Source organism: Cyphellophora attinorum, assembly GCF_001299255.1.
Source record: "Cyphellophora attinorum strain CBS 131958 chromosome Unknown Contig6, whole genome shotgun sequence".
Lineage (NCBI taxonomy): Eukaryota > Fungi > Ascomycota > Eurotiomycetes > Chaetothyriales > Cyphellophoraceae > Cyphellophora > Cyphellophora attinorum.
Genome location: NW_017253234.1, coordinates 1,028,542 through 1,049,168, shown reverse-complemented (window position 1 = coordinate 1,049,168; position 20,627 = coordinate 1,028,542). Strand labels below are relative to the sequence as shown.

The following is a 20,627-nucleotide window of genomic DNA, read 5'->3' as shown; positions in this document are numbered from 1 at the left end:
ACATCCGAGGTCGTGAACGCCTTGCGCGACTAAATGTGCTCATGCATTTCCGCCGAAGAAAGCGGACGACACACAACCAACGGTAGATGGCTACTTTACCTCTACTCTAGCAAGCAGCAGCCTGAACCCTTGCGACGACCAATCTGGTAGCAGGCGTGAAAAGTACTACTTGAAGTCCCACTCGTAGCTAACAATACGCTGTCAGAGCGGGAGCAGCGAGGTCGGGTACGAATTCGCGACACGAAGTCGTCACCCCGTTTGTTGAGCAAGGCAGGATGTGCTCAACCTGCGCCCCTTGAAATGCCAAACATAGCATAATATGCCACGAGCTGCTGGCAGGGTGGAAACCAAGTTTCGAAAATTTCGGGTCTGCGTCGCAGGAGCTCGCAATGTTGGCTGCTCATCGATCGTATCTTGACAACCTAGTTGGTTCGAAAGCGCGCCTTGCTTGTCTGAGGACCGCTTGCAAGCAGACGCTTTGAGGTGGCACAGGAGGGCAGCAGACTCGAGTCTTTCAGTCAGAACAGACGGAAAGCCGCTGCGCCCGTGGCCGATGGCTTGAGGTTCTGCAACATGCTTGCCCCTGCTCAAGCCTGCTGATCCTTGTCTGTTCTGTTTGGTGTCCTCGAGTCACCGAGTCGATTGTCCCCAGACTCCCAGTAATATCTCATGGCTCCGATCTTATCCGTGTCATGTACAGAGTACACTGTCTCTTACCCATGCGCAGCACTTCTTCATGATTGAGCATGTCGTGTATATGTACCGTCCGTCTCTTTTCGCGATCCGCGAATCACATCAGTGCAACGACGCAGCTTCGCGGGATATGCGTGAATAGCACGCAATCAAAGTATCAAAGCCACTTCAATCCCTCCCTCGCTCCTGCGCTACGTTGCCAGTCCCATTACCGTCAACGAAACAGAACCTCTCCAGTTTCCTTTGCCATTCGACGCATCTGCACTCAACCTCTCGCTGCCAAACATCCGCCGCCCAGAGACACATTGCCAAAGTGATCAGCCAGCCAAATCCCACCGCACATACCCAAGGCAGTCCCTCCATGTACCTCAGCTCGGTTCCGAAGGTCCACGCCACCTTGTGCGGCAGCATGTAGCCCAAAGCGTGCATGATCGGTCCATGGACTAGAAACATTGCAAAATTGATCTTCCCTAGATACTGCGCCATCTGAGAGCTTAGGACCTTCCTCCAGCGCGATGTGGCTGGATCGGACCGGGCAAGGCACAAAAGCAATAAGAAGGTGCCGATGTTGGGATAGAATTTGTCTTTGCGAACCATGGAGCGGGGTATGAAGTGGTTCAGTAGTAGATATCCGGGTGCATAGGCAGAAGCTGCGGCGACCGGATACGACAGTAGATAGAGCGCGGCGATGAAGAGAGCATAGCGTGCAACACGCTTGAAGCGTTGATCCTTCGACGCCGTGGCAGCGGTCACTACTAGGCGATGGGAGGACCACCTTTGTTTCAGCGTCGGTCGGTTGGGTCGGGCCAGTGAGGGCGCTGGCTCGAATGAAGTATCGTCATCGTCTGTTTTGCTTCGTGGAAACTGATGTTGAGGTTCTCGACGATCAAGTAGCAGGTCAATCTGCACAACCATCGCGCCGAGGATGAAAACCCACACCTCCCAATGATTCCAATAGAAATACAATATGCTGACGGCGCCCATGGCGACCAAACGGCTCTCCGGACTGAGCTGCGAAAGAGCGGTAAGTACGCCATACAAGTGCACTGTGCCTCGCATCTCAGCTAGAATCGCCCATAGGTGCTGATCATGGAACGGGTAGACCGTGTTTTCCGTCACAACATTGGTCAAGTCGAACATCTCATGCCCCCAATAACTCAACTGAGACCATAAGGACATCTGCTTTGGCCTCGGCTCATACCAATCACCGGGAAACAATTTTTCGTGGTTCAGAAGTGGCTCTCGATAGCTTTCGTAGAAGCCGAGCCACACGTATATCGCTGTACAAAGCGTGATCGCAAAAACAGGAAGGTACAGTCTGAAGACCTTGCGAAACAAATCAATGGATATGCTGGCGAAGATGTCCTGGTGTTGGTGCGCCCCGACAGAGGATCTCCTATTCTGGGCTTGCAGTACTCGCATCGCGACCAAGAATCCTGAGATGCCAAAGAAGATCTGCGAAGAGAAGCCGGCATACAAGAGTCGAATGATGGGTAGCTGAAAGAAGTGAGTATGTCGCTCGTCAACACCCCATGGCTGGAATCCGAAATCGCAGAATGCCATAACGTAGTGGAAGGTGACCACTTTGACCGCCAGGACGCCCCGCAGACCCGTGAGCCAGCTTGTTGCATACGTTCGGGTCAAAGGTGCAGGCTCATCCCATATCAGAGTCCTGCCGAGTTGTGGCGTGCACGCGTAGCCAAGTCTCCTGAGTTGGCGAACAATCTGGGCTGGGCGAAGGGCATGCCGGACTGAGACCGACACCTTTGCACGGGCGTCGGCTGTCCGCTCGTCCAGATAGCGTACGTACTCATTCTGACCGATTGCACGGTTTCGAAGCTCAGAGAGCTCGATCGAGCTGAGCATGGACATGCTGCAATACCGAAGCTCGAAGTGCTGGATAGCTGAATGCGCGTAACGGGGTTTCAGGGGCTGATCGAGTGCTGGAAGCGTGTGCCATGGCTACACCCAGCCGCAAGCCTGCATAGTCTCCAGTATAGTCTCAGTGCGTTACCAGTTCGATTGATTGTAGAAGGCACGGACGCCTCGACTTGTGCTTTGAAGGCGAACGCTTCACTGTGGGAAAGAAAACAGGAATCGCTGTGTCCAGATCTCTTAGCGGCCACAAGCGAAGCTAGCAAGGTCAATCTCATTTCAAACCTTGATTGGCATTGACATTGTGTGCCCGTTGGGACTACGTGCAGCACCAGTCCCCATTATTACTGCACTGAAGAATGCGCGCAGCGATAGCACTACGAGGCTAATAGCAGGGACGGTCAAGATAATTGTAGCTTTCCATAAACGGAGTTGAGGCAGCTCTTTTAGATACCAAGCGGAACATATCATATCGCGGCGGGCGGATACCCCCGGGGCCGTGCCCGGCACGGCGTCTCCGGCACCCCTGTCCTGCCGTGCCTGCCTTGCCTACACCTCTGCCTGCTCGAATATCTGCAGCATGCTCTATGCTCCCCCAATGCACGATTATGGCAAGCCGGATTGTCCACTGCTAAGAGTGTTGACTAGAGCACACCGTGTCTAGGTCACAATACACAATCAATTGTTGCTTCACGTAGTAGTCATTCCCTAGCAAAATGCCGTCATACATCCTGTGCAGATTCAGAATCTCGCCCATAATGTTGCCCGTCGCTGTCATCTTCTCGTAAGTGCTTGAAACGCTGTCAGGGGTATCGTTTGTCAAAGGCGAAATATTTGAAGTCGTCGGTCGACGTTTCTCGGCAGTCGCTCATATCGTCAATCACGCGCGCTGATAAATGGCAGGAGCTGATACTTCAGGCCAGTTGCCCTCTCCTGCCTTTGCTGCTCGAGTATGGCCTGCTTGTGCCAATAGAGCTCAATCGATGTCCGCTTCGCATTGAAGACATCAAGCAGAGCCTTCTCTTTACTGGTGAAGTCCTCCTCGATCACATTGACTTCGAATCTGTACTTCGCTTCAATTCTTTCTCCTTCCTCACGCTGCTGGCATAGGAAGGCTTCCATCTTCCGTTGCTGCTGGCCACGAAGCACATTGATCTTGCCGCCGTTCGAGTGCTTGAGCGAGGTCTGTTCGCGATACTGTTCCGCCAAGTGGTTGTACTCGCTCGGTCCGGCTGCCGACCTGATAGGCAGCACCACGACCTGCTCTACATTCGGGGAATCAGGAGCCTGAACAGCGACTGCAAGGTTCCCAGGCGTAGGTGGTGGCGTTGGATTCTGGACCCGTTTCTCGATGTTGCGAAGTCTGCTGTGCATCATGCGTTCTCGAAATTTATGCTCTTCGGCCATTTTCAACTCTTCTTGGAGCTGCGCTTCTTCAAGCTCTTCAATAGCCTGGTCGTCCTGCATGACTGTCAATAACCTATAGCATGCAGCAGATCGCACAATCTACTCACAACTATACGCTTCTCTGCCATCACTGCATCATACGCAGTCTTTCGCTCACCTTTTGCGCAATCTCGTTCGTGCCGGAGTTGACTTATCAGCCGTTGCCGGAAATGAAGAAAGCGGTCACGCTCGGCCTGCTGCTCTTTCTGCAGCTCTATCATTTCTCTACACTCCATGGATCGCTTCAGAGCCGCAGGGTCTTGATAATACTCTAAGCTTTGCTTCGGCGCGACTACCTGGCTTGACCACGCGCTTTTGAGAGATCGTACGGAAGACGGGCTCCTGGGAGGCGCGTTGTTCTCCAAGTCCTTCGAGTCTTGGTAAGAAGGGTCCGGGTCATGGGCATCGACAGTGATAGTTCCAGCACCGCTGTCGGAGGAATCTTTCCTCTTCTTCCCAACAATCCTTCTCATGCGTGAGCGAAATACGGAATTGCGCTTCTTCTGGGCGTCCGAAGAATATGGCCTGTTTTGTATTTCCATCGAGACACTGGTAGATACCCTTGAATTGCTCGTCTCTGGGCGTCTCTCGCTAGAAGAACAGGACGTCGGCGCCGTAGACTGGGACATTATAGAACCTTGCATATTGGTTGACTCGGAAAGGATTGTGGTGTCTGACGTGGAGGAGGCGACAGCTTCTGTCTCGTCGATCGAGTGTGGCAACTCGATACCTTCGCTTGCGGCTATCCGGTCCAACTCTTCATGATGCTCTTTCTCACTCAGAGATGCTGGTATGCGGCGGACCTGGACTCGATATGCCTCTTCGTCGAATAATGACATGATAAAGACAGATGCCGCGATATCTGTCGTTGCAGCGCTCTTCGAAGACATGACAATCGCAGTCGAGTGCCTGTCATCGCCTGAGTCGTCCATGTCAAAGACGACAAGCTACCGTCTCGAAGAGCCGCACCTTATGATCATCCTTGGGTGGATCGATCTCTGACGCGCGACCCGATGATATGTCGACGATAGGGAAAGGCTCATGCAGAGGTCGTCGAATGGTTCTCGAGCTGGCTGGCTATTACAGGAGGACCACAATCGGTCGTAAGCACGCGAGGAATATCGTGCCTTCGGGAAAGTGAGGTTTACTATTGAGGTCATATGAGATAGCAGGCGCGAATGCAATAAAGGTCTGTGTCGAGATGATGATCATTCGCAGAGGTTTCGGATGAGAATCAAGCCCCACCAGATGGGCACCGACAAAGACTGATCGAGGATGGAAACCTTACACAAACTCCCAGACCACGATCTGGGCGCTTTCAGACCAGCAGCACCGTCGCAAGGGGGGGAAGACGTAGGTCTGGATGTTATGCCCGAGAGGAACACGGGAGGGAGTCTACCTCGTTCCTATCGCGAATGCTTGCAGTGGTAATGATGCATTGTGCCCGTATCTGGGTGCACGATGCCACGCCACATCCTCCGGGCGGTTGTGACAGGTGGGGAGACCGAAGCTTATCCTACTTATTACGAGCTGGTGGCGGCGCTGCTACCATTCATGATCCCTCCCCAAAATCTGGGCTGATACGCGAGCTCATGCTCGACAATATGAACAACGCAACATCATCACATATCTGACCAGCCTTCTTCTTCTTCCGACGTCTAGCAAAGAGTGATCACGACTCGGAGCCGTCAAGAAACCCTTTACATATCAACCCGAGGCAATGGGTGACAAGTGGGCATAAGCGAACCTTCATGGTCAACGTTCATCTCAAATCCCCATCCTCCGTCATCGTGGGCGAAGCTTCCTCGAAAGAGGCGGCGGCTCGAACCTGGCTTCGCCTTGCTAGCCGAGAAGAGCACCAGATCTGCCTGTCACAAGGCCATTCTAGCTCCATTGAGCGCTGTTAAATGCCCGGATGCTGTACGTGGCTTGCACCTAAGCACGCTTAGGGGACCTCGATGGTTTATTGGCATTGTTCATTGCCAGGCAAGCATTAGCTCACGATCAGAGGCTCGAAGCTCGGGGTAGGCGAGCGTCAACAAGCCAGCGCTCCGCTGCATCAGCGTTGTGTGGGCTGTTACCAGCGCCTCAGCCTAAGACATAGATCTGTTGCAGATATCTGCGTTGATAGGTTTCAAATGATGGGAAAGTAAAAATCCGGTCTTTTTATCCCTGGCTTGGCGAAAGTACGTCAGGTAGAACGCGGTCATCGCACTTGCCGTGGAGTTCAAGGGACGATTTTCCCGAGCTGGCAGGTACCAAAGACGTCCTTCGAGCCATGATCGATCTGCTCGAACATGCGACTAAGATATGCCTTGCTGATGATGTGCTTCTGGGGACTCTAAAGCTTTACGCTGTTGGCAAGGAACAGCCCAAGGCCAAAAGGCGGTGAGTGGTTTCAAACACAGTGGTGATCGAGAGGTCTTCTCGTTTGCAGGGTAGACTGGTGCTTGATGCTTGTCTGTACTGACCACAGGAGTGATCGGATCCAGTTCCACGGCGCGCAGAGCATCACATCATGGGTCCGCGAAAAGGAATGAGCCCGAACGGTACCGGAAGCCGTGAGGAGTTGTGGGAGAAGTACTTTGGACCAGTTCAGAAGCTATCAGAGTCCGCCCAAATCGAAGGGACGTCCGAAGTACCGGCTACTAAACGCAAGCGAGCGGACACCGTGGGAGACACAGCTGAACCTCTTGAGGAACAGGTCACTCGCCTCAAGAAGCAGCTCGATGAAGCATATAGGTTCATCGCGAAGTCAGGCGATGGATTAAGTAAGTATTCACAGGGGCGAATGGCGTATCTTACATCACACAGGGGCTCCGGAGTCGATCCGAGTCCATCTGGACACATTTCTTGGTGCAACCGCTGTAGCGAGCATGATTCGTAATCGCACCGACCGCATTTGTGGTGCCATGGAGAGCAAAATATTCAATGCCAAAAAATCAGGCGTTACGTCGGACGATCTATCGAAGAAGCTCGAGGAGGTGCTACCAGACATTGCAAGGCTTAGTCGCATGCCGGAGGCAGAATCAATGAAGCTCGCATGGGATTTGGTCGTCGATGCTTCCGAGCGATCGTGGATTGATGCAACGGGAGCCTCGACTGGCTACGGAGACCGTGGGTTCGATATACCTGCTGACCTTCTGCTCGAGCACATTGCGATAGTGTGGAAAGACACGCGCCCTGGATGGAACTACAAGCAGGATAGAGAGGAACTAGCAAGGCATCGAAGGCAGGTGGGAGAATGTCTGGACGAGGAGGAAAACCATTTTTATACTCGTACTTTGGCGCTCATGAAATCATGGTGAATAGTCCACGAGAATCGTTTCAGACCCTTGTTGAGCTCTGCGCCCTTGGAGATTTATCTAGTGTGGTCGCACCTCGAGCTCTGGTCACTCCTGTCACATGAGCGGCCCTGCCGTTCAAACTACACCTTCGCTCTGACGCCGTCCCGAGGCCCATCCGGAGGGCGTGAGTGGTCGAGGTGCTAGTTGCTAATCAAGGCGCCACCGTTACTTCTGCGCTCAGCGATCACCTCGTCGTGTATATGTTTCAACTCCGGGATAATGAGTGCCTCGATCTCCATGCCTTCAGTCACAGTACCACCCTCGAGATCTGGCTGCTCGGGTTCCCGTTTAGTGTCTGCCAGTCCCACCATGTCCGCCACACCAGAAAAGCTCTTCGATCGTCTGGCTTTGGGAACTCGGATCCAGTGCTCGTCATGTCTGGTGATGAAGACTACTTCCCATTTGCGCGTGGTGAGTAAGTTGCCGATGACCAAATCATGTTGATACCGATGCAAAGACTGCTGCGCCTTGCTCACCAGAAGATCTGGATCTGTTTCTAGCTTGAAGCTAACCACCATACTACCCTTCGGCGCCCAATTGTCGACCAAAGTCTTGAGGAACTTGGGAATAGGATCGAGATCGATGACCAATTTTGTGCTCGATCCCTGGCCCTTGCCGCCGCCACGGGACTGGATCTTATGTTCCTCCATTCGATCTAATGGAATGAAAAAGTCTGACACGGCTGCAGCAAGGTAGAATAGTGCCCTCTCACCGACTGGATGCATCAACTGGGCCAAGCTGCGTAGTTCGAACAGGTACTCCGTTACCGTTGTATACGGAAGCAGCAGTAGCAGGCGATTGCTCTTCGCATGCTGATATTGCTTTAGTACTCTTCGCATCTTAGACTGGTACTCTTCGGCAACAAGTACCCGGCCATCTGAGGACTCATCCATGAAGTCCAGAAAGCAATTGGTACTGTGGCTGTAATGTCTCGAATACGGCAGCAGACTGAACTGTCGGTGGAGGAATATGACCGCATACCCAGCTTGTAAGAAGTACTCGGCTGAAGTTGCTCCTCTCGTGCCGGCCGAGAAGTTGTCGATGAAGCGAACAGTCTGACGCTCAAGCGGTACTGTTGTGCCACCAGATGTTACGATGGCTATTCGGCGCTCCGAATCGGTCTCAAGATGGTACTGAATGAACTCCTTGGCCAATGACTCATGCTTTGATAGCTGCTTGGGATCTGGGTTGTTCTTGAAGTACTCGCTGGCGCCATCGACCTCACTGCCTGTATGGTCATGTACTTCGGGAGCCATGACCAGGCTTACAATTGCCGACTGCTTTGTTTACAATGTTCTCATACGTTGTCTAGGAATAAGCTCTAGTAGATATCAACTCACCTCTTCCTGATGACTCACAGGAAAGATAGATGGCAAATTCCTCAAGACCGAGCGACAAGACACGACTTGACGGCGGTGATGAGAACTGCGGCGCAAGCATCATCCTAAGGCCAGCTCGTCAATGCACCCTGATGCAACAACGAGGAGGTCTCCGGCTAGACTTCTGTGAACGACTGTCGACAGCAACACCAGTCACGCGACTCAAGAATGATTTTGGTGCATCGCTGCTGCTCTGCCAAAACTGCAAGTCCAAGTATCGAGCTCCGTGCTGACGTCGAGGGGAGCTGGATTTCCGCTAGGACTTAAGGAGTCGCTATCTCCCTCGGCACCGAACGCGAATACGTGCCCAGCTGATTAGAGCTTCATCAGAATAGCATACGCTAGTCCATATACAGGGAGAATTCACGAAGATGCTGCTCGCTCAGACACGTCCTTTCGTCGAACTTTCATTGCCGTCTGCCGGAATCGTCAATTCCAGGCGCACTGGCTCGGCCAAATGCCCATTCCAACGTTCGTCAATGTATTTCGCGTTACAGGTAAGCCAATGATCGTGCGCGTCGAAATCAGATCTCCCTATAGGATTTCGTATTCGTGGCACAGAGAACGTTGGGCTAACTAGGCATCCTCGAACCGGGTACAACGTCGATATGAATAACAAGATATAAACATCTCCCTTCGTGATGCTTTTGACTGCTGTCTACGCAACCCACAGCAGGTTCTGCATCATCGGCAATCATACCAAGGTAGCTCAATATGTCTGGCACTGTCGGCGTTCATCCTGTCCAGGGATCCTTCTATATCTATGCACCGGTGAAGGGAGTTTCCATCGTCTTTGCCATCTTCTTTCTGGTCTCTGGCATCGCCCATATATATCAGAACAACATCCAGCGTCGATCGTGGAGAATTGGCTTCCTCCTCCCTTGGGCCGCACTGCTCTTCACGGCAGGCTTCTCACTCCGAGAATACGGCGCCTACCATTACGACAAGCTCCCCGAATTCATCGCATCTACCGTGTTACTATTTGTCGCCCCTCCGGTCTATCAAGGTGCCAACTACTTCATTTTTGGCCGAGCACTGTACTATCTGCCCTACCTCTCAATCATACATCCAGGCCGTGTATGGACTACCTTTGTTGTCCTCGACTCCATTGATGGCGCGCTGGCTGGGAACGGCGCAGCTCTCGCCGCCAATCAGGACAACTCACCATCCAAGATCCGCCTGGGCTTTACCCTCGTCAAAGTCTCCCTGTTCCTTCTCCTCGGCATGTTCTGCGCCTTTCTCGCGCTTGTGATCAGCTTCCACAGAAGAGCTGTAGCGGCTGGTGTATTCAACTACAAGATGAAAGTCATCATATACGAGATGTACATCTCATCGTTCCTCATCTGCATCCGGAACTGCTTCCGCGCCGCGGCGGCTTTCTACTCCTGGAACTCGATTGCTAACGGCAAGGAGTGGCCCTTCTGGGTTTTCGAGGCTCTACCGATGCTAGCGAACACCGTCATGCTCAACATCTACCCGCCTGCGAAATACTTGCCGGCTGATCATAAGGTCTACCTTGCGGTCGATGGGACGACGGAGCTCCATGGACCTGGAATGGTCGATAAGAGACCGTTTCTGGTCACTCTATTCGATCCTTTCGATCTCGTGGGTTTGTTGAAGGGGTCAGATAACAAGAATCGCTTTTGGGAGAAGGATGGGATAGGCGGACCCAAAGACGAAGCTGCTGGCGTGAACGAGGTCACATCTCAGGCTGCTAAGCACAAGAATCGATTCTGGGCAAGATTCGGAACAGGCAGACCCAAGGAAGAGGAGGCCGGTGCGACCGAGGTCATGTCTCAAGCTACCAACCCTAAGACTGACGTATGAGTGCATGATGTCGCCTACCCATCCTTGCCATGCCACCGTTGATCCGCCGCAGCAAGTCTGACAGCTTCTACACGGGTACTCGCAAGACCGGTCGACAGGTAGATTTGAGGTCCAATGCGAGCTCGGCTGGCGCGTGCAGTACATAGCCTTAAGGGAAGTGTTACGGGGAATACACATTTGTCGGCCAGGTATAGGTCTGTATCCGAAGTCAACCGGTCTGGGTAGAGCCTGGGTAAGACCGGATGACGAGCCTTCAAATACACCAGCGCCTTCCTTTCCAACGTGCCAAGTAGGTGACGGAAGCTGGAATTTGCAGAGACTACTCCTTCCGACACACGCGATACGATGCCCGCCTACGGACGGTAGGCGCTTTGCACGGTTGATTCCCACCACTACCCAGTCAACCGGTCTGATCAGCGCACTCACGAGACCGGAAGACACTCATGGCATAAGTCAACCGGTCTGCGCAGAACGTCCGCGAGACCGGATGACAAGACATGTCTCGCCACCGACCGGTCGCCGGTCAGAATGCTTGTACTCCTCTTGCTCAAGCAATGGGTCCTCTCTTCCAGTCCATATACCATTCTGCGAAAGTCTATCAAGGGCAACACCGAAGAGGTGGCTCTGACTGCTATACTAAGGGCATTCCCCTACAGCGTACATAGGAGCAAAGGCCATATATTTGCCTAGGTATATGTGACCCGGGCACACTGCATACAGAACAGGAAATCGAATTCGTCTTTGAGGAGTTATACTAGATATGTGTACTACCATGGCCATGACTCGCACCGATCATCCGTTTGTGCACCCGGGCTCGGCATTTTTGAGGTATTACGTGAGCAGGAAGTCGTACAGCAGCTCGCCCATTCAAGGCACACTCACGTTCCATACGCTCAGCACGCGATCCGACAATGCGCATTCGAAGTTGCTGTACGTCATATGTCTCGCTACGGCTCGTGCCCACCAAAAGATGGAACACCGCATGAATGACATCGGCTTATATGCTACGCATAACACCAATATTTCTTCACTACACATTATCACTGCTTCATTACCTAGACAGTCAAACCTGATCCCGCCCCGCAGTGTAGTCGTTCCACCACCTAAGCAGCAAACATGGCCTCCAAACTAACAGACCTCGCACACACCCTAACCCAAAAGACCTCCTCCGCCGTTCACGGCGTCCACGGCATCGGCGAAGTTACCCGTGGCACCATCAACTCCACCCTAGACGGTCTCGTCCCGAACAAGGAGTCCAAGGAAGGCGGCGGGCGTGCGCGCAATGACGAGATCGCCGCCAAAGGTCTGAGCGAGATGAGGGGAGCGGAGGAGCATCTTCACGGAGGCGGGTATGCCGGTGGGGGCGATAAGGTTGGCGAGGGCGCTGGGAATTGGGGCGCACATAGTGGCACGCATGGTGGTGGTGCTGCAACGAGCCGGTATTCTGGTGGTGAGTCGACGGTTGGTGGGACGGATGTCTCGTATGTTACCCCAGCGAAAGGGGAGGGCGCGCATTTGGGGCATGCTGGTGTAGGCAGTGGTGCAGGGCCGGCCAGGAGTGAGTATCCCGGCTCTGCTGCGAATGACACGCTGCGTCAAGAGCGCGAGCAGGAGAGGTTGTGGGAGGCGGAGCGGAGGGAGCGGGAGGCTGGGTTGCAGCAGCAGGACGTGCCTGGTGGGTTCCCTGGCAATGATGCTGGAGCGCACTCTCATCAGCCGCAACAGCAGACCGCCTCTAATATCCCGCCCTCGTCCAACCCTCCCATCTCGCCGACAATGCGCAACCACAACACCTCAAACAGCAACCACCATGGTCTCGGCAGCTGGCTGCATCACCATAAGCCTGCTGAGCGCGGCGAGGGCAGTTTCTTGAGCCAAGGCAGTGTGCGAACTTCGCCAGAAACCCAGCCGCCGGTGTCCCAGCAGCAGACAGCCGCGTCCGGAGGTGCGAAGGGTGGCAGAGACGTTGGAGCGGAGGCTGCGAGGCTGGCTTGGAACTCTGGACGGAGCTGACGACAGAGCCTGATGGTGTGTGGATGACTGGGTGTTTCCAATGGTCAGAATGCAGAGGTAATGCCTTAGCTCAGTAATTGACTCAAGTGATCGTGGAGCACAGCAATGAGAAACGACTTCAACTATACTACCTGCGCACACACCTCGTCGACGTTGTGAACGGTGAAATTTATCATCCATTTTGGGAAGGAGTCCTTCCGAATGCGGTAACCCTCACTTCTATCCGTCTTTTGACAGACCTCCAAACACAAATATCGATTCTCTGCACGAGACATTGCCGCCCCAGTCGTTTCGACGGCTGAGTTGTGATCGCCATGTGACGGCCCCGCCTTCCTGCCAGGGGAAGCTCGGGGCAGTAAAGGGGAAGCGAGGGCAGGGCCGTGGGATTTTTGGTGAGGTTGACCATTGTGACCAGGCTCAGAATCGTGCCTTCTTCGAAATGCTGTCCGCAGAGCTTGCTCTTGCCTCACCCTCGTGTCTCAACCTGACGGCGCACCTGTGTGATCGTCGCTCCAATGCAGACTTCCAGTCTGGTGTGCATTCCGTGTCGGGCATGTAGTTGTCGTGATCGTTAGAGGCATCATGTATTCATGTACATTATGACCAGTCAAATCTTCACACATGCACACGATGTTTTGGCGATCCTTACTATGCAAGCAGCTCTACTTCTTCCTTTGGAGTTTACTGCTTCGCCTCCGTCTTTCGTCCACCAGCAGTGTCCCTCCGCGTACCGTCTCCCCTCACCAGTCCGCCGCTATTGCCTTTACCCACTGGTCCATGATTACTGCCCACGAATAGACTTCCGATTGTCACTGCCGCAACCAACACCAGACTGACCATGACAAATCTCGCCCAGAAATCACCCTCTTGCTCTGCAGCCTCCTGCGCTTCCGCCAGGGCAGCCGCGCGCCTCGCATTCCTTCTCACGTCCTCTTGTGACTGCGTCTTGTACACTGGCGCGGAGTCAAAGTCCGCCGACGCTGTGCCAGGAGGCGCATATCCGCCCGGATGGTAGTCGTAGCCCGTGTTCGCGGACGATGCGGATGACGATGCACTCGACTGACGGGCATGAGGGTTCACGTTGGGATCATAGCTCCCACCTTGGCCATTCCGGAAATAGCTGGGAGGAGGACCACGAAATGCAGATCTTCTTCGACTCAAGCCAGTCGGTGCGCGACTTCCTGCATACGTTCCGCCCCGTGTTTGTTCGCCGTAGTCTTGTTGTTGGCGGAAGCGGAGCAGGTGATCGCGGTCGTAGCGCTTCCGTTTCTCGGGATTGCTTAGGACTGAGTAAGACTCGGAGATCTCTTGAAATTTTTGGACGGCCTGCTTGTTGTCTGGGTGTAGGTCTGGGTGGTGTTCCTTGGAGAGGACGTAGAAGCGCTTCTTCAGGTCAGGTTGCGAGATCGAAGGGTCGACGCCCATGACTGAGTAGTGGTTCGCTTCGGCGCATGATCGGGTAGATGAAGTGAAGTGCCGATAGGGCGAAAAGAGATCATGACGGCGGAGGGAGCGGCACTGATGTGCGAGGTGACTGCGCGATACGGATTGGAAACTTGGTTGGCGCCATACATGCAGGTTTCGGTGGGAGATGTGAGGAGGATGGGGGAGATAGGAAAGGTGTGGGCGAAGGCGCATGCCTCATGCTGCAGGTTGGCAGGAAGTCAGGCGTACGTAGTGACTCCGCTCGCAAGATGCAATGCTGGTCGTTAGTAGCGCTGCAGCGGCACAGAAGGGGTGTTGTAGAAGTGTAGTAGCTCCAGGTCAACAATCTTTGGTGTGCTTCAAGAAGTTTATCGTCACTGACGTCTTTGACACATGGGATCTGGCGGATATATGGACTTTATCCCCCGGCCTTGAAAGGCATCCGCCAAACGTCCATGACCATCACTCGCCTCCTCATCAAATTCTCAGCATTAGTCGCCACGAATGAGGAGTCAGATACAATGGTCAGGCGAGCTTGAAAGTCACAGGCTCTTCGAAATCATACGAAGTGTTTAGGTAGGGCAAATGTTGGAATTTCTCTAGAACGGATGGAAGCCGTACAGCCTCACAACTGAAGAATTGAGTAGCCTGTCTCGACACTGTCATCGGCAAATGCTCCTAAGCGACCTCTCCATCTGTCTCAGTACATCCGTCCTGAGCCCAATCCGCCTTCGCTCGCGCTGATACGTTAAGGACTGCTGGCTTGGAGGGCCTTAACCCTCGAAGGTGAATGACGCTCCGACCTTGTGTGCCGTAGCATTCAGGTTTTGCGTATCAAAAGATGCGCCCAGACCCAGGGTGCTTCCCGTACCGAGCTTGACGTTGTATGCGAGGGCAGCGATGCCACGATCGTTGATCTTAGCCTGCTCAAAGGTTAGTAGACGCAACAGGTTGATGAATCAGGCACGAACCTTGGCGAACGAGCTGGGATCGAGCTTGTACTTGGTGGCAATCTCAAGACCAACATTCGAGTTCTGCGTCGAGTCCCAAGTGGCCTTCGCGCCAGCCTCAACCTCGGTGTTGACCTTGTGGTAGTAGCTAGCAGTGAACAAGCTCAAGTTGTTGCTGGACGTCACGGCGCAAGCATAGGTAGGCTGGCTGTAGCCGACAGCGAGAGCGTACTTGGTGATCGCAGCCTTGGAGACATCATAGCCAGCCTCACCACCAACGAGGAAGCCATCTTGACCAATGACCAAGTCCAGTGTGGCTGTGGGACCCTTGAGGACATCGGTGAACAGGCGGGTGTGGAGGGATGGTTGCTTGTAGAAGATATTGAGCTTGCCACCGAAGGTCTGCTTGGCGGGGAGGTAGTTGGAGAGGACCTCAGCCTTCAGGCCTTGGGTGATGGAGTTGTCGAGCTCAAGCTTGGTATCAAGGCTGTTCGAGGTCGTCCATGTTTGTGTCAATGTGAGACCTGAGGCAAGTCAGCTGGCCTGCGATACTGCGATTACAGAAACACCCACCTGAAGCCTTGTCCGCATATTTGCCCTCGAGCTTTGCGCCTCTGTTGTTAACGTGTGCTCTGAAATTTCTTCTTGTGATCGTTGTGCCTACCGAGCCTGAGATTGGACCATCATGAGCGGATTTGCCCTTGACGTTGAACCTAGCAAACTTCAGAAGAGGCCCATCCAGTTGTCACCAGAAGCTTACGCGACACCGTTGGGGGCTTTCGACTTGATCTCGAGGTTGGCAGCGGTGGTGTGGTAGAAGTCCTTGTTCAGGAGCTACATTGCTGTCAGTTGCGGAAATTCACGGAATTGGAGAAAGGACTCTGCTCATACATCGTTGGCGGGCTTCGCGATGTCGCTGAAGGGTACGGGGACAGCCATGATGTGTGATGGGAGTTCGTGATGAAGAGAGGTCCGCAGCAAGTCTATGGCGCAAAGGTCAAGGACGGTGATAAAGCTTTCCAAAAAAGATGCCGGGGGATGCCCGTCGTGAAGCGACCTCCGATTGTTTTCGTTCTCGACGCCTTGCCTCTTCAGGAATGGTTGCCGCGGGCGTTGCACGTTGCCAGAATGATTCGCTTCAACCTGACCTTCAGATCATTACTTCACTTCACCGGGCCTTAGAGGGTGCTATGAATAGCGGAACGTTGTCGTCGGTTGATGATCAGAGAGCAGGATGGGCTATCAAAAATATATCTAAGAGGGCAGTCGAATATTGCAGGATACTCTGTTCATGTGCTTCATTTCATTACTACCTGTAGTTACACCGACCACGATCTTCTATGGCCGTCGTTAGAGGTTTGTTCAGAAGCCAAAGTTATCCCTATATCCAGTCATGATCCATGTTCCCCCATATCCAAGCCCATAGGAAGTCTCGCGCAACCAGGATTGGGCCTGCTTATCCTAGAGCTGTCGATCGCCCGCCATCTTCAACATCAGCATCCGCCTCAGCTTTTGTACTGCATAAAAGGGATGCTCTTCCTTGCGGAGGCGCTTGCAGCTGTCCACATGATACTTTTGGTAAGCCGCAGAAGTCTCAAGGCTGAGACCGATCAAGATTTCTAGCCAACAGCGCCATGCATGCTGAACGAATGCAATAAAAGCAATCGTACAAAGGAAAATCAAGATCCGGGGTTATCGTAGCGAGCCACGTGGGTTCCAATTGCTCGTCCGCTCGGATCGGTTTGGTTGGACCAAGTAGGCGTCCATCGGGAGACCGTGCTGGCGCAATATTGTGGGAAATGCTGATCGAACATCAGTCGGAACCAGTAGCCTTCCTTGCTATCAGGCACATCGTCGCCCCATTCTGGTTTCGGGTTGCGCATCATTTCGTCGCTGACCTCGCGCTCAGCCTGATCCTTGAGGCAGTCGATCCATCCATATCCAACACCATCTGAGAATTGCTCCTTCTGGCGCCATAGGATATGATCCGGCAGGTACGGCTCAACATCTGGCTCGTCTGTGGTGTCGAACGCTTTGCGGAGGATATACTTCTCCATGCGCTCCTTTGTGATCATCTTCTCTTTGGGATCGATGTTCATGGAGACCTCCAAGAATTCCTTGTCCAAGAATGGCACGCGAGCCTCAACGCCCCAAGCCGAAGTCGATTTGTTGGCGCGCAGGCAATCTGCCAAGTGCAAGTTCTTGACTCGCCGGACCGTCTCTTTGTGGAAAGCAGCCTTGTCGGGCGCATTGTGGAAGTACAAGTATCCGCCAAAGATCTCGTCTGACCCTTCACCTGAAAGCACCATCTTGACACCCATCGCCTTGATCTTTCGGCTGAGGAGGTACATCGGCGTCGATGCTCGGATTGTGGTCACGTCGTAGGATTCCAGGTGGTAGATCACGTCTGACAGTGCATCGAGACCTTCTTCTAACGTGAATGTAAAGCTGTGGTGCTTTGTACCGAGGAACTCTGCCACCTCTTGTGCTGCTTTTGTATCTGGCGCATCTGGGAGACCGATGGAGAAGGAGTTGAGCTGAGGCAAGAGTGTGACCGTGGTCAGCTCATTCTCATTGTCGATGCCCACCAAATCGCTTCGATGATGCTCGGTATGACCGTTGGCATGGCCGTTTGTCTGAGCGCTTGCTAGTCTTTTCTGACGCAACGACTCTCGCTGCGCAATTGATGCGGTCAAGCTCGAGTCGAGGCCTCCAGAGAGCAGGACGCCATATGGAACTTCGGCCATGAGACGCTTGAGAACTGACTTCTCCAACGTCTTTCTGATGAGCTTGTAGTCGAGCGGAGTGTCCGGAACCCGATCGCCTTCCCACCATGTTGGCTCGAAATATCTCGTGAGTTTGTCGGTCTTCGAATCGTAGACGTAGCCTGGTGGGAAGGAAATGATATTGTCGCATACTGGTGCCAAAGCCTTGAGCTCCGACGCAAAGAACACCGCTCCTGGAGTTTGACTCGATCTACCGAGGTAGAAGGAGGTGATGCCGATCGGATCCCGAGCAGCTATTGTTCGATCCCGCTCCTTGTCGTGTAGCACAAAAGAGAACATGCCATCGAGGTGTTTGGGTGCATCAATGTCATACTGCTTGTACAGTGGATGATGACTTCGCAATCTGACCGTGTCTTGAAGTCGTATGGCTTCTTCAGACTCTTGCGGATGATTCTGTGGTTGTAGATCTCGCCATTGACTGCCAAAGCCAGAGCGCCATCTGTGCTAACGATTGGTTGTGCGCCAGAGTCAACGCCGACAATGCTCAGACGCTCGTGACATAGTATCGTGTTGTTGCCTGTCCAGTTGCCCGACCAGTCAGGTCCACGATGCCGAAGACACTTGACACACTGTAAGGCTGTGGTCTTGAAGCCAGCCACAGAGGGATGGTTGTGCGCTGCAAAGATGCCGCACATCGTCGGCTAATGCAAGATGGATGCAGGAACAAGGCAGGTCAGCGTCTGGGTCAGTGATACGAAGGTCAGACAGAAGAAAGAGAGGTTGCAGGAATGCAGGAATGGGAGCAGAGCGTGGGGATGTCGTTGATCTGGGAACGTCAACGAGTTTTAACACATGCATGGGGAGGGGAAGCCATGAGAATTCCGTAGTGAATAATTCCAAGTCATTAATGAAAGCGTGGGATGACGCCTCAGTAGTGAATCCACAGTCGATAGTGACAAACTAGTGGAACGTCAGCCCAGTCTCAGAGAGCTCTGAGGCGGCCCTCGGAATTGAACTCGCCACGAATGAGCTGAAGGAGAAATGAAAATATCGGATGAGCGTGGTTTGTGTGGGAAAAGTTGATCTTCTGGACGGCTTTGCCGCCACGGCGCGTGGGAGGCTACCGGGTCAGGCCCGACCTCGGTCACGTTGCTCACCATACTCATTGCTTTCACGTCGCACAAACCCCAACATCAAGCTGAGTGCATGTGTCACGTTAGACGCCGGTTTCCGGGGAGCACGCGACATTTCAAGTCAGCCGATCTATGACAGTGAGCCTGATGCAACACACTCAGAGCCCCATCATGCATCTTGGAGCGATATGAGAGGATCGGTAAGGATCTGGCTGCAGCATCGTCCAGCATTGCGCTTGGAGTGTACCGAGTACTCGCTAGATTCCCCGCAATCTAGCTGCATGGTGACAGGACGTGGGTGCGTAGTTGAGCGCACGGCAGGCTCATAGATGCAGGTGCAAGGTGTCTGTGGTGGACGGATGCATGTTGTAGTGTTGGATCATTGAGGCCGGACACCCCCACGCTACTCTGTTTCGGGCTACCAGTTCCTGAATGCGCCGCAAGTTGCCACTGGAGACTGCCCAGTGCCCAGCAAGATCGCGATGTCGCCGATGGTCAAGACTAGCCACTTGCCCTGAATGCAAGAAGCGCAAGTGCTACGTAGAAGACCGTGATCAATGTGCTTCATCTCATGCACTCGGCACAAGGCCCTGCCATACTCAACCATGTCTGATAGAGGGGATGCAGTCATGTTGGCTACGAAGAGTGACATGCGAGAAGCCTCCCTCGTGAAATGCTGTCTATTCTCTGAACACGTTTGGTATCATGCCTGACCGAAAGAGCCCCCAAATTGAAAATACCCCAACGCCATGCTCAGTGAACGGAAAGCCGTCGTGTCAATCGTCATGTTGGTAGTCGTCCTTTGTGCAACCCTTGACCATATTCCCAGCACTAGTGAGCCGGATTGTCCTTGACGATGTTCTTGATCTTGCGCTCGTACGCGATTCTGTCCTTCTTGAAGAGGTTGTATGCTTCAGCCTGGGCAGGTGACTCCGGATTGGGTTCGTTCAGAAGCTCTTGAATGCCCAGGACAATCTGCTTGATGGTAATTGCCGGCTTCCACCCTTCCTCTTCGTTCAATATCGACAAGCAGACCGTGCCAGAAGGGTAGACGTTGGGGTGGAATAGTGGCGGAACGAATTTGCCTGTTCTTCATGTCAGAAATTGTCATCTCGTACCTTGAAATCACAACTAACATTTCGGGGGTTTTGTAGGGTACTCGTCAGGGAATATGAGCGAGAGTTTGAAGAGACCACCTTCCCATATCGTCTTGTCTTTGCCCGGAATTCCCACGTCCCAATTCTTGAGATCAATGACTCCGTTGGGATTCTTGACAGGTTTGGCGTAGAATCCAAACGGATGGTCTTTGCGCCTGCGATAGTCAGACATCTTAGATGTACCAGCGAGTAATTGAACCTACCACTGCTTGCGCTCTTCTGTCAGTCTCGACTGACAAAGCGACATGGCGCCCAAAATGCCCTTCGAGGGGTGGTGGTGTTCGACGATCCTCTGAAGGCGCGGAGATGACTTGTGGAGAACAGACAGGAGGCGAGAAGTAAAACAAAATTTATAGCGCAATTTTATGTATTCACATGAAAGAAGTTTGTGGCATTGAAAGCGCGAAGTGAATGGTTCGCGGCTAGAATTCACTCGTCATGAGGCTGAAACTGACTCGACTCGGAGCCTTGTTCTGCGGAAACTCCGCCAAGAAAGAAAGCTCTCGGCGCTGGCTTTCCACGTCGGCTTGTCCAAGCTCACTGCCAATTGAATTCGAGCAATTTAAACCTCCCTCTCTTAACGACTTGGACATGACGTGCCCACTAGGTCGAAGGGGCCTCCCAAGATTCTCGGCTTGATGCAGTTGAGAAGGATT

At 53.3% G+C, this 20,627-nt stretch overlaps 10 protein-coding genes across 10 annotated transcripts; 3 read left to right on the top strand and 7 right to left on the bottom strand.

Annotated features, from left to right (window-relative positions):
• Nucleotides 1-861: 861 nt before the first annotated feature.
• On the bottom strand, nt 862-2,565 carry AB675_2133 (uncharacterized protein; the record flags this gene model as incomplete). The annotated part of the gene is made up of 1 exon (XM_018142079.1): nt 862-2,565. One exon carries the CDS (start codon nt 2,563-2,565, stop codon nt 862-864), a length of 1,704 nt encoding a protein of 567 aa, XP_018002739.1.
• An 879-nt stretch (nt 2,566-3,444) lies between these two features.
• AB675_2132 (uncharacterized protein) lies at nt 3,445-4,946 on the bottom strand (the record flags this gene model as incomplete). The annotated part of the gene is made up of 2 exons (XM_018142078.1): nt 3,445-4,029; nt 4,083-4,946. The coding sequence occupies 2 exons, from the start codon at nt 4,944-4,946 to the stop codon at nt 3,445-3,447; spliced, it is 1,449 nt and encodes a 482-aa protein (XP_018002749.1).
• A 1,586-nt stretch (nt 4,947-6,532) lies between these two features.
• On the top strand, nt 6,533-7,322 carry AB675_2131 (uncharacterized protein; the record flags this gene model as incomplete). The annotated part of the gene is made up of 2 exons (XM_018142077.1): nt 6,533-6,785; nt 6,829-7,322. The coding sequence occupies 2 exons, from the start codon at nt 6,533-6,535 to the stop codon at nt 7,320-7,322; spliced, it is 747 nt and encodes a 248-aa protein (XP_018002800.1).
• A 179-nt stretch (nt 7,323-7,501) lies between these two features.
• AB675_2130 (Phosphopantothenate--cysteine ligase CAB2) lies at nt 7,502-8,617 on the bottom strand (the record flags this gene model as incomplete). The annotated part of the gene is made up of 1 exon (XM_018142076.1): nt 7,502-8,617. The coding sequence occupies one exon, from the start codon at nt 8,615-8,617 to the stop codon at nt 7,502-7,504; it is 1,116 nt and encodes a 371-aa protein (XP_018002808.1).
• Nucleotides 8,618-9,454: 837 nt separating this feature from the next.
• AB675_2129 (Protein RTA1) lies at nt 9,455-10,567 on the top strand (the record flags this gene model as incomplete). Its single annotated transcript, XM_018142074.1, has 1 exon — nt 9,455-10,567. The coding sequence occupies one exon, from the start codon at nt 9,455-9,457 to the stop codon at nt 10,565-10,567; it is 1,113 nt and encodes a 370-aa protein (XP_018002649.1).
• Nucleotides 10,568-11,683: 1,116 nt separating this feature from the next.
• On the top strand, nt 11,684-12,580 carry AB675_2128 (uncharacterized protein; the record flags this gene model as incomplete). The annotated part of the gene is made up of 1 exon (XM_018142073.1): nt 11,684-12,580. The coding sequence occupies one exon, from the start codon at nt 11,684-11,686 to the stop codon at nt 12,578-12,580; it is 897 nt and encodes a 298-aa protein (XP_018002866.1).
• Nucleotides 12,581-13,261: 681 nt separating this feature from the next.
• Nucleotides 13,262-14,005, bottom strand: AB675_2127 (Chaperone protein DnaJ; the record flags this gene model as incomplete). Its single annotated transcript, XM_018142072.1, has 1 exon — nt 13,262-14,005. The coding sequence occupies one exon, from the start codon at nt 14,003-14,005 to the stop codon at nt 13,262-13,264; it is 744 nt and encodes a 247-aa protein (XP_018002985.1).
• Nucleotides 14,006-14,778: 773 nt separating this feature from the next.
• On the bottom strand, nt 14,779-15,894 carry AB675_2126 (Mitochondrial outer membrane protein porin; the record flags this gene model as incomplete). Its single annotated transcript, XM_018142071.1, has 5 exons — nt 14,779-14,928; nt 14,977-15,479; nt 15,529-15,668; nt 15,716-15,789; nt 15,847-15,894. 5 exons carry the CDS (start codon nt 15,892-15,894, stop codon nt 14,779-14,781), a joined length of 915 nt encoding a protein of 304 aa, XP_018003068.1.
• A 740-nt stretch (nt 15,895-16,634) lies between these two features.
• On the bottom strand, nt 16,635-18,376 carry AB675_2125 (Asparagine synthetase [glutamine-hydrolyzing] 2; the record flags this gene model as incomplete). The annotated part of the gene is made up of 2 exons (XM_018142070.1): nt 16,635-18,053; nt 18,077-18,376. 2 exons carry the CDS (start codon nt 18,374-18,376, stop codon nt 16,635-16,637), a joined length of 1,719 nt encoding a protein of 572 aa, XP_018002815.1.
• Nucleotides 18,377-19,645: 1,269 nt separating this feature from the next.
• AB675_2124 (SUMO-conjugating enzyme ubc9) lies at nt 19,646-20,218 on the bottom strand (the record flags this gene model as incomplete). The annotated part of the gene is made up of 3 exons (XM_018142069.1): nt 19,646-19,899; nt 19,951-20,126; nt 20,175-20,218. The coding sequence occupies 3 exons, from the start codon at nt 20,216-20,218 to the stop codon at nt 19,646-19,648; spliced, it is 474 nt and encodes a 157-aa protein (XP_018002809.1).
• Nucleotides 20,219-20,627: the final 409 nt, after the last annotated feature.